General features: G+C 42.3%; 1 protein-coding gene across 2 annotated transcripts in view; it reads right to left on the reverse strand.

Moving 5' to 3' along the window:
- The window catches only part of LOC126299334 (uncharacterized), an 864,357-nt gene that overhangs the window by 285,761 nt on the left and 563,258 nt on the right, over positions 1-15,338 (reverse strand). For both annotated transcript variants that reach the window (XM_049991164.1, XM_049991163.1), the window contains exon 22: positions 1,477-1,554. In XM_049991164.1, the coding sequence (XP_049847121.1) occupies positions 1,477-1,554 (78 nt within the window). The remainder of the gene's footprint in view (positions 1-1,476; positions 1,555-15,338) is intronic.

A 15,338-nucleotide genomic window follows, 5' to 3' on the forward strand; every position in this document is an offset into this window, starting at 1 on the left:
TGCAGCAATTGTAGTTGTATGTAATGAAATAATAAACAACCAGTTGCATATAAGAACTCTAATTTCTTTACTGGCTTCAGACACTTAGTGCCCTTCTTTAGAAAGTTATTTCTATCATGTTATTTGCAAGTTTCAATAACAAAGTGCATACAGCAAAATGCCATGGTCATGCAGTTCACAGTATCTGCACAAACATGTACTTGCATGGAAATCTGGAAACTAGTTACTACATATTTATCTCAAAAAGTGAGAAACTCTCACAGACTGGTGATAATTTGAAATAAAATCATCAAAATAACAAGGGACTTTCACACATGAACTTTGTAGTTGTAGAATTAATTAATGCAGGCTTCCACATTTCACATTTATTTTGTCCTAACATTTCCATTATGAAAAGAATCAAATGATCCAACTAACAAGTATAAATAATATGAGGTGCTATCCAAAATTTTCGAGACTGGTGGGGCCATCTGTTGAAAACCTCATCTTTCGACTAATGGTCACTATCACCCTCGAAGTAGTTCCCATCCGCACATACACACCGGTGCCAGCGCTTCTGCCACTGGTAAAACATTTTCTAGAAGTCCTGTTCTTTGAGGGTGTTTATTACAGCCAGCGATGCTTCTTGAAACCTCTCTAGAGCGTTGAACCGTTGGCCTTACAACTTGATTTTCAGTTTTGGGAATAGCACGTACGGTGGGTGGGGTACAACCGCCACGTTGTTTTTTGCCAAAAAGGTCCTGGTGAGCAGGGATGTGTGACAGGGTGCACTGTCGTGATGCAGCAGCCAGTTCCCTTGATGCCAAAGTTTGGGCAGTCATCGCCTCACGTTTGGACAGAGCCGTCGCAAAACGTCACAGTAGTACGCAGAATTCACTGTTTGGTTGGGTTGGATGAAGTCTTTGTGGACAATTCCCTCGGTATGAAAGAAAATGATGATCCTGCTCATCACTTTGTTCTCCACCTGTATCGATTTTTTTGGGTCTTTGAGAGCTCGGGCTCTTCCACTGGGACGATTGTTGCTTTCTCTCTGGGTCAACTGTAAATCCAGTTGAATCACTGCAAGGATCTCCATAGCACTTTTCCCGAGATTCAAACAGACTCTGATACATACGCGCTGTTCTGTGTGCAGATCCATCGTAAAATCGCCACGCACCAAACACAGAGTATTACAGAAATCACTGTGGACACACAACACATCCTCCTAGCTGAATGTCACTCCGCACACTGACTCATCAGATATACAGCTCTAGCCACCTAGCGGTGCAAAGATCTACTACTCCTACTTTCCAGATGGCAGCACCAGTCCCAAAAATTTTGAATTCCACCTTGTATTTGACTGAATTTGAGAAAAATGTTAGCTGTGGGCTATACAAACCCCGTTTCATGTATTATTCTGTCAGTATTTACAGAAATCACATAAGTGAAATACTAATTTCAAACCATGGCTACAGCATAGGTGTAGTGAAAATGTACCTGATTCATGGTGATCTGTGGGCCACCTGCTGGGTTTAAGAAATTTCTTCTGTTTAAACGATTTACCATATGGTTCACCTGTTAGAAAATACAATATTTTTCAAAGTAGCTATGCAACTATCAAAAACATTCTTTTACTTTTGTAAACGAAGGAAATTGATAGAATGAAATATCACAGCCATGTGAATGGCAGACATGAACATTACCTGGAAAAATTTATGTAAATTAGGATTATGAAACCGAAACCACCAAAATCAAAATCATCATCATCATCATCATCATGACAACAACATCAACAGTTCTATTTTGTTAAGTACTACCAAGTGCATTATCACAACTACAAATATGCATCACAGTAGCTAACACTGTTTATAGCTTTCAAGAAGATAAAATAGTGTACATGTTCCGGAGGTTATAGATGTTTTATTACTCCCCGTGTTCATTTCCTCATTATGTTTTCACGAATACTACAATCAAACATTTAATTGTGCAGTGCTATCTTCTCCACAGGTCAGCCTTATTGACAGCAACTCCTACCTGTGAATGATCATACTAGAGGTACTGATGCCTCTCAACTTTGAAGTGTTTCAGTTGCATTCAAATATTGTACTGTCTCTCTCCCTCTGATTCATTTACTGTCTTTGATGACCTTGAAGCAGACTATGACCCCTGTTCTAGGGTTCAGAACAAAGTTTGCTATCCTGGTGCAAAAGTCTACAAAAGACTGTCAGTAGGTATTAGGCATAAAAATTAAACATTCCCAGTTACTTAAGAACAAAGTAAGAGAATGCTACATTGACCACTCCTCCTACAACTTATCAGAATACTTGGACTCAAGAATGTAATTCTGAATAACTCAAATTATTGTATTACACATATCTTGACTTTTCCAGTATATGTGCAGATGACAATTGGTTCTGTAAAGTTACATAAATAATTTGTTTAAAGTATTACATACTAACAGCAGCTGAGTAGTACAGAGAGAGGAGCAGTAGCTGTCTCTCTTCTGACATACCTACAGAAACTAACCTAGCAGTAATTACCATAATTATCAATTTGAGTAGATTAGGGATAACTATAATTTGTTATTAGTGTATGTAGTATCTGTTATAATGTCAAGTTGAACACATATATTTCAAACAACACAACACATATAAGTCACTGAGCAATTTGACAAAGCAAGCCATGTGAGCACTGTAACATTCGAATGAGCACTGAGTCCAAGTCTAGCGGCCTTTGGCTGGCTGGCCGCTTAGGTGGCGCAGCTGCTGCATGGCTGGCAGACAGCGCCGCATGTAGAGGACGAGTGTAATTGCGCGGCGGCACTTTGAATGATCGGGGAGTCACAACACTTTTCCCCCCTTTGAAATTTTTTCACTGGTCTTGATGGATTTGGCCTGTAAAGTGCTTACGTCCATAGGCATTGTGTGACTGGCCGTAAAGTCTCAAGGAGGAGGCTTCCCGTATGGACAGAAGTGTGCCCGATGATAACGGGTTTAGATGACAGGAGACCTAGGGGTCGAATCTGCTAGGGCCCCGTGTGCCAATCTGCCTGATGTGGCAAGTCCAGTTGATATAACAGGAGACATGGGTGGTGTGTTGGCGTCTGTAGGACAAGGAGGCAAGTAGATTTGCTCCCACAGATGATGGTTCCTGCATGGGCATATCTGATGGTGGCGTCCATTCTTGTACTGGCACCGAGATGACGGTGAGAAGGCTGGGTTGTGAGTAATGAGAGACGCCAAAATCCCGAGCATCCAGTAGAGCTTAAGGTGGTGTAGCGGCATTCAGAACAGGCGTTGCCGGCACACGAGGCCAAAGCTGGTCCGAATGACGCACTGCAACACCCATGTCCATCTGGATTTCATACAGGCATCGGCCACGATGTTGTAAGATGCGGCCCAGACTCCATTTTGGCCGCCTGCCATATCCCCGTACCCAGACAAGGTCGTCGGCAGTGAACCATCCCAGCGAAGGCACCCACGGCCGTGAGGTGTAAGGCCCCAGAAGATGAAGTAGCGTGAGGGGCTGTCGGCCATGTAGGAGCTCAGCTGGGCTGTGGTCGCCCATGGGGGTGGAAAGGTAAGAAGCCAGAAACTGGAGAAGTGCATCAACAGCAGAAGAAGAAGTCAGGAGTTTCTGCATCTGAGCCTTAAAGGTGCGGACCAGTCGTTCAGCCTCATCATTTGATTGTGGATGGAACAGAGGGGCCGTGACATGCATAATGCCATGACGAGCACAAAAATCCGCAAATTCGGAAGAGGCAAATTTTGGACCATTATCAGTAACAAGGATAGAGGGAAGGCCTTCCAAAGATAAAATGCGGGCGAGAGCACTTGTGGTTGTCATGGTGGTAGGCGACATTCAACAGACAATGAAAGGAAAGTTAGAGTAGGCATCAATTATGAGGAGCCAATAGGTACCTAAAAAAGGTCCCGCAAAGTCAGCATGAATGCGCTCCCAGGGCATCTCAGGCGAAGGCCATGGTGGCAAAGATGACTTCGGGGCGTCAGTCTGTAACGCACAAGGGCTGCCGGCAGCGACCATGTGTGCTATTTCAGAGTCGATGCCAGGCCAGTACACATGATGGTGCACCAGAGATTTTGTGCGAGACACACCCCAGTGCCCTTGGTGAAGGAGGCGCAAGACCGAAGCACGCAAAGACGCAGGTACCACAACACATGGCAAAGCATAGTAGGTGGAAAGGAGGATAACACTATTCCTAGCGCAAAGCGTAGTAGTTCCACAACGGGTCAGAAGTCTTAGCGGACGGGCGATCTGGCCAACCATTCTGAATACAGTGTAAAACCTGGGAGAGGGTAGGATCAGAACAAGTAGCCGCCACCAGCCAGTCCCCTGTGATGGGAAATCCGTCCACAACCCGCTGCTCGGCAACATCCAGATGGAAACACAAAAGTTCGTCCTTATCGAATGGCAGATCAGGACCCATGGGAAGGCGAAACAGTGCATCAGCATTCGCATGATGAGCCGTCGGCCAGAAATGAATCTCATAATTGAAACGAGACAAGTAAAGAGCCCAACGCTGGAGGAGGTGTGCAGCCTTGTCGGGAAGTGACGTTGATGGATGAAACAAGGAAACAAGTGACTTATGATCCATAACAAGATGAAATTTGGATCCATAGAGAAAAACACCAAACTTATGAATAGCATAAATAATGACCAAAGCTTCTTTTTTAATTTGAGAATACTTTTGTTGGGCGTCTGTGAGTGTTTTGGTTTGTTCAGAGCCGTCTGAGAAATGGTGGGCAAGGACTGCACCGACCCCGTATTGAGGGGCGTCTGTCGCAAGAACAAGATGTTGGCCAGGTCGATAAGTAGCCAGGAACGGGGCCTATTTCAGCATAGTCTTCAATTTCTGGAAAGCCGCATCACATGACGTGGACCAGTGAAAAGGCACATTTTTATGCAACAGGCGATGCAACAGCTGAGCCACCGAAGCAGCAGACAGTAAGAACTTGTGATAGTATGCTATTTTCCCCAAGAAGGCATGCAGTTTCTAAACAGATGTAGGATTGCAGCGACAGTTTGCTGAAGCAGACGAATACCATCCCAAGAGAGTGGAAACCCCAAGTACGTGATAGATGCCTGAAAAAATTGTGATTTCTGAAGATTACACTCAGGACCGGCAGTCTGTAAGACATGAAAAAGTGTGCCGAGATTCTGAAGATGTTCTTCAGTGGTGGAGCCAGTGACAACAATGTCGTCCATGTAATTTATACACCCAGGGACAGGGAGCAATAACTGTTTCAAGAATTGCTGAAAGAGAACAGGGGCGCTGGCAACCCCGAATGGCAATCGTTGGTATTGATAGAGGCCAAAAGGCGTGTTAAGGACCAGAAACTGCTGGGAAGCAGTGTCGAGAGGAAGTTGATGATAAGCTTCTGACACGTCAATTTTTAAAAAATACTGGCCTCCCGCAAGTTTAGTGAACAATTCTTCAGGTCGGGGCATAGGGTAAGTGTCGATGAGGCATTGCGCATTTACAGTGGCTTTAAAATCACCACAGAGACGAATGTCACCATTGGGCTTAGCAACAACAACGACAGGAGAGGACCACTCACTGGAAGTGACAGGAAGCAAGACCCCTGAAGTAGTGAGATGATCCAGGTCCTGTTTTACCCTATCATGAAGGGCCACAGGAATGGGCCAGACCTGAGAAAACTTAGGCCAAGCAGTGGGTTTTAGCATGATATGAGCTTCAAAGTTGTTTGCATGGCCTAACCCAGGAGAAAAAAGGGACGAAAATGTCGTTGACAAGGAATCCAATTGAGCATAAGGAATAGCATCAGAGATGATATTGACAGAGTCGTATATGGAGAACCCAAAAATGTGAAAGGCATTAAAACCAAAAAGATTCTCTGCATTACTCTGGTCGACCACAAATATGGGAACCATGCTAACAATGGATTTGTAAGATACCTCAGCATTAAATTGTCCCAAGAGAGAAATCTTCTGTTTATTGTACGTCAGTAATTGCCAAGTGACAGGTGATAGGAGTGGAGAACCCAACTGAAGATACGTCTGAGAATTAATTATAGTGGCAGCAGAACCGGTGTCCACCTGCATGCAAGCATCCCGACCAAGGATTTGGACAGTGAGGAATAACTTCCCTGAAAGGGAAGAAGTGCAATTGACAGACAACACAGAATCAGAATCAGCATCATGTTCATGAACATCATGTATGTGGTCAGATTTGCAAACGGAAGACACATGACCTTTCTTTTTGCAATTATGACACACAGTCCAACGTTGGGGGCAATCCTCACGTGAATGTTTCGTAAAACACCTCGGACATGAAGGAAGTTACTGGGGGTTTTGCTGCAGTTTCTTAGAGGGTTGTTTACGGTTAGGCCGAGGCTGCACGTGGGAGCGTACTGTGGCCACGTCGGCCGGCGGGGACGCACCGCACACGTCGTTAACAGTGCACAGAGGTTGTATTTCCCCGACGTCACCACATGCCTCTATTTGCGCCCCAGCAGCACGAGAAATTTCAAAAGACTGCGTGATGGACTTCATCTAGAGTAGGATTTGCCAACTGAAGGGCACATTGCCTAACTTCTTTGTTGGGTGGCGACTGGATAATAGCATCCCATACCATGGAATCGGCATAGGATTCTTTATGAACTTCAGTAACAAATAAACACTTTTGACTGAGGCCGTGAAGTTCAGCAGCCCAACCACGATAGGATTGATTCGGTTGTTTGTGACAACGATAAAAGGCAACACGAGAGGCTACCACATGGATTTGCTTTTGAAAATAGATGGACAGAAGTGAGCACATTTCAGCAAAGGACAAAGATGCAGGATCTTTCAAAGGAGCCAATTGTGACAACAACTGATACATTTGAGGTGAAATCCAGGAAGGAACAGAGACTTACATGATTGTTTGTCGGTGACGTGAAATGCCAAGAAGTGCTGTCAAAGACATTTTTCATAATGAGACCAGTCTTCCACTGTCTTTTCGTAAGGAGGGAAAGGAAGTATTGACAATGATGAGAAACGCCCCGCATTTGACGCCACGGTGAAATCGCGAATCACCGATGTTAGAAGCATTTGCTGTTCAATGAGACCTTGCAATAGTTGCTCGACAGTAGCCATGGAAACCTGTGGGTCAACGATGAAAAGGAAAAATCCACTACCTCGTCACCAATTGTTATAACGTCAAGTTGAACACATATATTTCAAACGACACAACACATATGTCACTGAGCAATTTGACAAAGCAAGACATGTGAGCACTGTAACATTCGAATGAGCACTGACTCCAAGTCTAGTGGCTGCTGGCTGGCTGGCCGCTTAGGTGGTGCAGCTGCTGCATGGCTGGCAGACAGTGCCGCATGTAGAGGATGCGCATAATTGTGCGGCGGCACTTTGAATGATCGATGAGTCACAACAGTACACACGTGGGATCCAATGGTATGAAACACAGATGGGTACTGCAGGCTGCCACCTCTCCAGGCCACTGGCGACACCACGAAAGAGATGCCAGGTAAACTATATAATCACAAACATTCAAATCATGTTTGTTGTCAACTGCATCTCCGACAACTACCACAGTAGTATGTGGTGCCACAGTCTCACTGTCTGCATTGTGAGAGGCACCGCAATTACTGCTGCAACTGTGGGTGTTAATTCTCTTCCATACATCACGTGCTCACTCTTCATCAAGAAAGCTTCTGCTGGGTGGCTATAAAGGGTGCCACCCAATTGACCAGAGCTAGTTAGTACTGGGAGTTGCTCCAAGCCATAGTGCCGACTATGATCACCAGCCCCTGAATCAAAGATTCCGGTGCTCAGTGCTGTCATATGCTCGGAGTAATATATGAGTCTTCACTCCATGTCCTGTTCAAGGTTGCTGTACTGGCTGCAGACTTCTTTACTCCAAGCCACATTCTAAGTTCTCCATACTGGCTCCTAATTCCTTCACTCCACCTCTTGCCTGAGCCATTACTCCACAACTTTTCTGAGTCCTGCATACTGGGACCACTGTTGGCTACAACCGTGGCTTGTCTATGAATAACCCAATGTCGCACCCTTTTCCATCTTCCGTGTCATCAGTCAGTCTGATGGAGCCATTTCTGTGAGATGGCCATGTCTGTCTCCAACATGCTATGAGTTTCTGCTTCACCGGGACCTCTCTCCACAACCTCTTCTTTCAGCTCTACCACTCTCCACTGATGCGATTACATCAGCATCACCTTTGTAAGAAGTCTCTAAGTGCATTGTCAGTGACAATCAGTGGACTGGTACCAAGTAGCATGGAGCATGTATTCAAGTCCAAATGGCTATTGTGTTGCATTCAGTTTATTTATATTTAAAGTTCATTTGCTTTTTGGTAGCAGGGTTGCAATATTTGGATTGTAGTCAGCAGTGGTTGCATCTGCCAGTTAATTTATAACTTGACCTGCTTCACATCCCTGAAGGCTCTCCTTCATGTTGGGTTTTATAGAATATGATCAATGAATGAATGTGCTGTCACTTTTGCAACAACACTTTAGAGAAGACAGATCATGCCAGCTGATAACTGGTCAAAGCAGATGAAGAGGGTTTTGAAATCCAGTTTACATTGAATACTGACTATTGCCTTCTTTAAAAAAAAGAAATGGGTTTTACAAAGTAAATTGAAATACTATATAGAAAAGAAATTTGTATGTCTGCTCTCTTTATGATTTCTATAAATTGTTGAATCAGCTTTCAGTTAACCTTGAAAGTGAGTAATTCAACAAGCCAACAAAATAGTATGATCACATTTAGATTAGAAATTAGATTAGATTAGTGCTTGTTCCATAGATCATAATGATGTGGAACATGTCAGATTAATAAAAGGTGTCTACACAAGATATTACATTACACAAAATAGTACATGACACTTTTTTGTGGGGGTTGGGGAAATTACCCATTAACTATATCAAAAAATTCATCTAATGAGTAGAAGGAGTTGCCATTAAGAAATTCTTTTAATTTCATTTTAAATGCTATATGGCTATGTGTCAGACTTTTGATGCTATTAGGTGAGTGACCAAAGACTTTTGTGGCAGCATAATTTACCCCCTTCTGAGTTAAAGATAGTTTTAGCCTTGAGTAGTAAAGATCATCCTTTCTCAGAGTGTTGTAGCCATATACACTGCTATTACTTCTGAATTCGTTTGGATTGTTAATAACAAATTTCATAAGTGAATATATATATTGTATGGATGGATATATATGTGTGTGTGTGTGTGTGTGTGTGTGTGTGTGTGTGTGTGTGTGTGTGTGTGTGTGTGCGCGCGCGCGAGTATATACCTATCCTTTTTTCCCCCTAAGGTAAGTCTTTCTGCTCCCGGGATTGGAATGACTCCTTACCCTCTCCCTTAAAACCCACATCCTTTCATCTTTCCTTTTCCTTCCCTCTTTCCTGATGAAGCAGCCACCGGTTGCGAAAGCTCGAAATTCTGTGTGTGTTTTATTCATTGTGCCTATCTACCGGCGCTTTCCCGCTAGGTAAGTCTTGGAATCTTTGTTTTTAATATATTTTTCCCATGTGGAAGTTTCTTTCTATTATTGCTCCAGCAATTATTCTGATTACTTGCTTTTGTGCAATGAACACTCTTTTACTCAATGATGAGTTACCCCAGAATATGATGCCATACGAAAGCAGAGAGTTGAAATGGGTGTGGTAAGCTAATTTACTGAGATGTATATCGTCAAAATTTGCAATGACCCTAATAGCATAACTAGCTGAACTCAAACGTTTCAGCAGATCTTCAGTGTGTTTTTTTCCAGTTCAACCCCTAATCAATGCATACACCTAGAAATTTTGAATATTCTACCTTAGTTACAGATTTCTGATTGAAATTTATATTTATTAATGGTGTCATTCCATTTACTGTGTGGAACTGTATCTACTGTGTTTTGTCAAAGTTTAATGAGAGCCCATTTGCAGAGAACCACTAAATGATTTTCTGAAAAACATTGTTTACAATTTCACCAGTTAATTCTTGTCTGTTGGGTGTGATAACTATACTTGTATCATCAGCAAAAAGTACCAGCTTTGCATCTTCATGAATATAGAATGGCAAGTCATTAATATACAGGGTGTTACAAAAAGGTATGGCCAAACTTTCAGGAAACATTCCTCACACACAAAGAAAGAAAATATGTTATGTGGACATGTGTCCGGAAATGCTTACTTTCCATGTTAGAGCTCATTTTATTACTTCTCTTCAAATCACATTAATCATGGAATGGAAACACTCAGCAACAGAACGTACCAGTGTGACTTCAAACACTTTGTTACAGGAAATGTTCAAAATGTCCTCCATTAGCGATGATACATGCATCCACCCTCCGTTGCATGGAATCCCTGATGTGCTGATGCAGCCCTGGAGAATGGCGTATTGTATCACAGCTGTCCACAATACGAGCACGAAGAGTCTCTATATTTGATACCGGGGTTGTGTAGACAAGAGCTTTCAAATGCCCCCATAAATGGAAGTCAAGAGGGTTGAGGTCAGGAGAGCATGGAGGCCATGGAATTGGTCTGCCTCTACTAATCCATCGGTCACCGAATCTGTTGTTGAGAAGTGTATGAACACTTCGACTGAAATGTGCAGGAGCTCCATCGAGCATGAACCACATGTTGTGTCGTACTTCTAAAGACACATGTTCTAGCAGCACAGGTAGAGTATCCCGTATGAAATCATGATAACGTGCTCCATTGAGCATAGGTGGAAGAACATGGGGCCCGATCAAGACATCACCATCAATGCCTGCTCAATCGTTCACAGAAAATCTGTGTTCATGATGTGATTGTAGAATTGCGTGCGGATTCTTGTCAGCCCGCACATGTTGATTGTGAAAATTTACAATTTGATCACTTTGGAATGAAGCGTCATCGATAAAGAGAACATTTGCACTGAAATGAGGATTGACACATTGTTGGATGAATCATTCACAGAAGTGTACCCGTGGAGGCCAATCAGCTGCTGATAGTGCCTGCACATGCTGTACATGGTACAGAAACAACTGGTTCTTCCGTAGCACTCTACATACAGTGATGTGGTCGACGTTACCTTGTACAGCAGCAATTTCTCTGACACTGACATTAGGGTTATCGTCAACTGCACGAAGAACTGCCTCGTCCATTGCAGGTGTCCTCATCATTCTAGGTCTTCCCCAGTCACGAGTCATTGGCTGGAATGTTCCGCACTCCCTAAGACGCCGATCAATTGCTTCAAACGTCTTCCTGTCGGGACACCTTCGGTCTGGAAATCTGTCTCGATATAAACGTACTGTGCCACGGCTATTGCCCAGTGCTAATCCGTACATCAAATGGGTATCTGCCAACTCCACATTTGTAAACATTGCACTGACTGCAAAACCACATCCGTGATGAACACTAACCTGTTGATGCTATGTACTGATGTGCTTGATGCTAGTACTGTAGAGCAATGAGTCGCATGTCAACACAAGCACCGAAGTCAACATTACCTTCCTTCAATGGGGCCAACTGGTGGTGAATCGAGGAAGTACAGTACATACTGACAAAACTAAAATGAGCTCTAACATGGAAATTAAGCGTTTCCAGACCCATGTCCACATAACATCTTTTCTTTATTTGTGTGTGAGGAATGTTTCCTGAAAGTTTGGCCATACCTTTTTGTAACACCCTGTATAATAAGAACAGCGGAGGACCAAAGACTGAACCTTCCAGCACCCCATTCTTGATTGTTCCCCAGTTTGAGAAATCACCAGTTTTTTTGCATATTATGTGAACTGCTTATTTCAGCTTCATGCACTCTTCCAGTTAGGTATGATTTAAACCATCTGAGCACTGTCCCATTCATACCACAGTACTGAGCTTATCTAGAAGTATTCCATGATTTACACAATCAAAAGCCTTTGAGAAATCACAAAGAATCCCAACAGGTGACTTCCGGTTACTCAGAGCATTTAATATTTCATTAGTGAAAGTATATATAGCATTTTCCATTGAAAAACTTTTCTGGAAACCAAACTGACATTTTGTTAAAACTTTACTTTTACTAAAGTGTGAAGCTGCTCTACAATACATTACTTTTGAAGAATTTTGGATAAGGCAGTCAGAAGAGAGATTGGGCGGTAATTGTTGACATCAGACGTATCCCCTTTGTTATGCACTGGTTTAACAATGGCATACTTCAGTCTATCTGGGAAAATACCCTACTTCAAAGAGCTATTACATATATGGCTAAGAATCCCACTTATCTCTTGGGAACAAGCTTTTATTATCCTGCTGGAAATGCCATCAATTCCATGTCAGCTTTTATTCTTGAGAGAGTTTATCATCTTCTTAATTTCAGAAGGAGAGGTGGGTGGAATTTCAATTTTATCAAATGGTGTGGGTAAGGCCTCTTCCATTAACTGACTTGCTTCTCCTAATGAACATTTAGATCCTATTTTCTCTACAACATTTAAAAAAGGATTATGCAAAATGTTTTCGACTTCTTGTTTGTCAAGTTTCCATTCACTTTGATGGTAATGCCATCATCCTGTACTCTTGGTTGCCCTGTCTCCCTTGTAATAATATTCCAAATTCTTTTGATTTTGTTATCAGAGGTATTAATTTCAGACATGATGCACATGCTCCTGGACTTTTTAATAACCTTTCTTAATGTAGCACAGTAATTTTTATAATATTTGGCTGTTTCTTGGTCATTACTCTTTCTTGTTGTTAGATACAGTTCCCTTTTGTGGTTACAAGATATTTTTATTCCTTTAGTAAGCCGAGGTTTTTTGCTTGGTTTCTTATAATTAGATTTAACTACTTTCTTGGGGAAACAGTTTTCAAATTCTCTTACAAGTGTATCATGAAATAAGTTATATTTTAAATTAGCATCAGGTTCCTTGTACACCTCATCCCAGTCTAACTGCTGAAGATTTTCTCTGAAATTTCTAATTGTTGAGTCATTAATGGAACTCAAAAATTAGAAATTTAAAAGCAATTAACAATAAACAAACTGACATTACACTCTGAAAAGTGATACCTTGTATCCTTCCTTCTTTTTGGAGACAACTGAGTATTAAAACACATAGCAATACCTCTGATGCTTCTATTTTCCTACAGGTGTGGGTGGAATAAATTATATGTATTTTCACATAAGCATACATTATCAAAATGAAAATGTACTGGAGTTTCATTACCTCTTGTATGACTTACTACATCACTGAAACTATTATCTTCACCTTCACTTCACAGTGTGATAAATAACTCAATTAATGCGGAAACTTCTCTTTCACTATGACCAACGTAATGAAAAGATGCCACTCTGTGCAACTGCAGCACATGAACAACAATGAATAACACAGTACAACACAGAACAAAGCAGTTTTTTGGTTTAAAGAGAAGTAAACAGATCTAACAGAGAACAGTACTTACAAATACAATGGAACGTAAGAAACCAATTTAAAACAAGTGTAGCATATGAAATTGAAAAGTGATATATATATATATATATATATATATATATATATATATATATATATATATATATATATATATATTAAAAACAAAGATTCCAAGACTTACCAAGCGGGAAAGCGCCGGCAGACAGGCACATGAACAAAACACACAAACATATTTATGTCTGCTTGTGTCTGTGTATGTGCGGATGGATATGTGTGTGTGTGTGTGTGTGTGTGTGTGCGAGTGTACACCTGTCCTTTTTTTCCCCTAAGGGAAGTCTTTCCGCTCCCGGGTTTGGAATGACTCCTTACCCTCTCCCTTAAAACCCACATCCTTTCGTCTTTCCCTCTCCTTCCTGAAGAAGCAACCATCGGTTGCGAAAGCTAGTAATTCTGTGTGTGTGTTTGTGTCTTTTGTTCATGTGCCTGTCTGCCGGCGCTTTCCCACTTGGTAAGTCTTGGAATCTTTGTTTTTAATATATTTTTCCCATGTGGAAGTTTCTTCCTATTATATATATATAGGGTGTTTCAAAAATGACCGGTATATTTGAAACGGCAAAACAAACTAAACAAGCAGCGATAGAAGTACACCGTTTGTTGAAATATGCTTGGGACAACAGTACATTTTCAGGCAGACAAACTTTCGAAATTACAGTAGTTACAATTGTCAACAACAGATGGCACTGCGGTCTGGGAAACTCTATAGTACGATATTTTCAACATATCCACCATGCGTAGCAATAATATGGCATAGTCTCTGAATGAAATTACCCGATACCTTTGACAATGTGTCTGGCGGAATGGCTTCACATGCAGATGAGATGTACTGCTTTAGCTGTTCAATTGTTTCTGGATTCTGGCGGTACACCTGGTCTTTCAAGTGTCCCCACAGAAAGAAGTCACAGGGGTTCATGTCTGGCGAATAGGGAGGCCAATCCATGCCACCTTCTGTATGTTTCGGATAGCCCAAAGCAATCACATGATCATTGAAATATTCATTCAGGAAATTAAAGACGTCGGCCGTGCGATGTGGCCGGGCACTATCTTGCATAAACCATGAGGTGTTCGCAGTGTCGTCTAAGGCAGATGAAGAATGTCCAGATAGTGTGATGCAGTAATCGTTTCGGATCTGAAAAATGGGCCAATGATTCCTTTCAAAGAAATGGCGGCCCAGACCAGTACTTTTTGAGGATGCAGGGACGATGGGACTGCAACATGGGGCTTTTCGGTTCCCCATATGCGCCAGTTCTGTTTATTGACGAAGCCGTTCAGGTAAAAATAAGCTTCATCAGTAAACCAAATGCTGCCCACATGCATATCGCCGTCATCAATCCTGTGCACTATATCGTTCGCGAATGTCTCTCATGCAGCAATGGTAGCGGCACTGAGGGGTTGCCGCATTTGAATTTTGTATGGATAGAGGTGTAAACTCTGGTGCATGAGACGATACATGGACTTTGGCGTCATTTGGACCGCAGCTGCAACATGGCGAACGGAAACCCGAGACCGCTGTTGGATCAGCTGCGCGTTGCCCTCTGTGGTTGCCATACGCGGTCGCCCTACCTTTCCAGCACGTTCATCCGTCACGTTCCCAGTCCATTGAAATTTTTCAAACAAATCCTTTATTGTATCGCTTTTCGGTCCTTTGGTTACATTAAACCTCCGTTGAAAACTTCGTCTTGTTGCAACAACACTATGTTCTAGGCGGTGGAATTCCAACACCAGAAAAATCCTATGTTCTAAGGAATAAACCATGTTGTCCACAGCACACTTGCACGTTGTGAACAGCACACGCTTACAGCAGAAAGACGACGTACAGAATGGCGCACCCACAGACTGCGTTGTCTTCTATATCTTTCACATCACTTGCAGTGCCATCTGTTGTTGAAAATTGTAACTACTGTAATTTCGAAAGTTTG

The sequence above is a fragment of the Schistocerca gregaria genome, chromosome X (genome assembly GCF_023897955.1).
Source record: "Schistocerca gregaria isolate iqSchGreg1 chromosome X, iqSchGreg1.2, whole genome shotgun sequence".
NCBI classification, from domain to species: domain Eukaryota; kingdom Metazoa; phylum Arthropoda; class Insecta; order Orthoptera; family Acrididae; genus Schistocerca; species Schistocerca gregaria.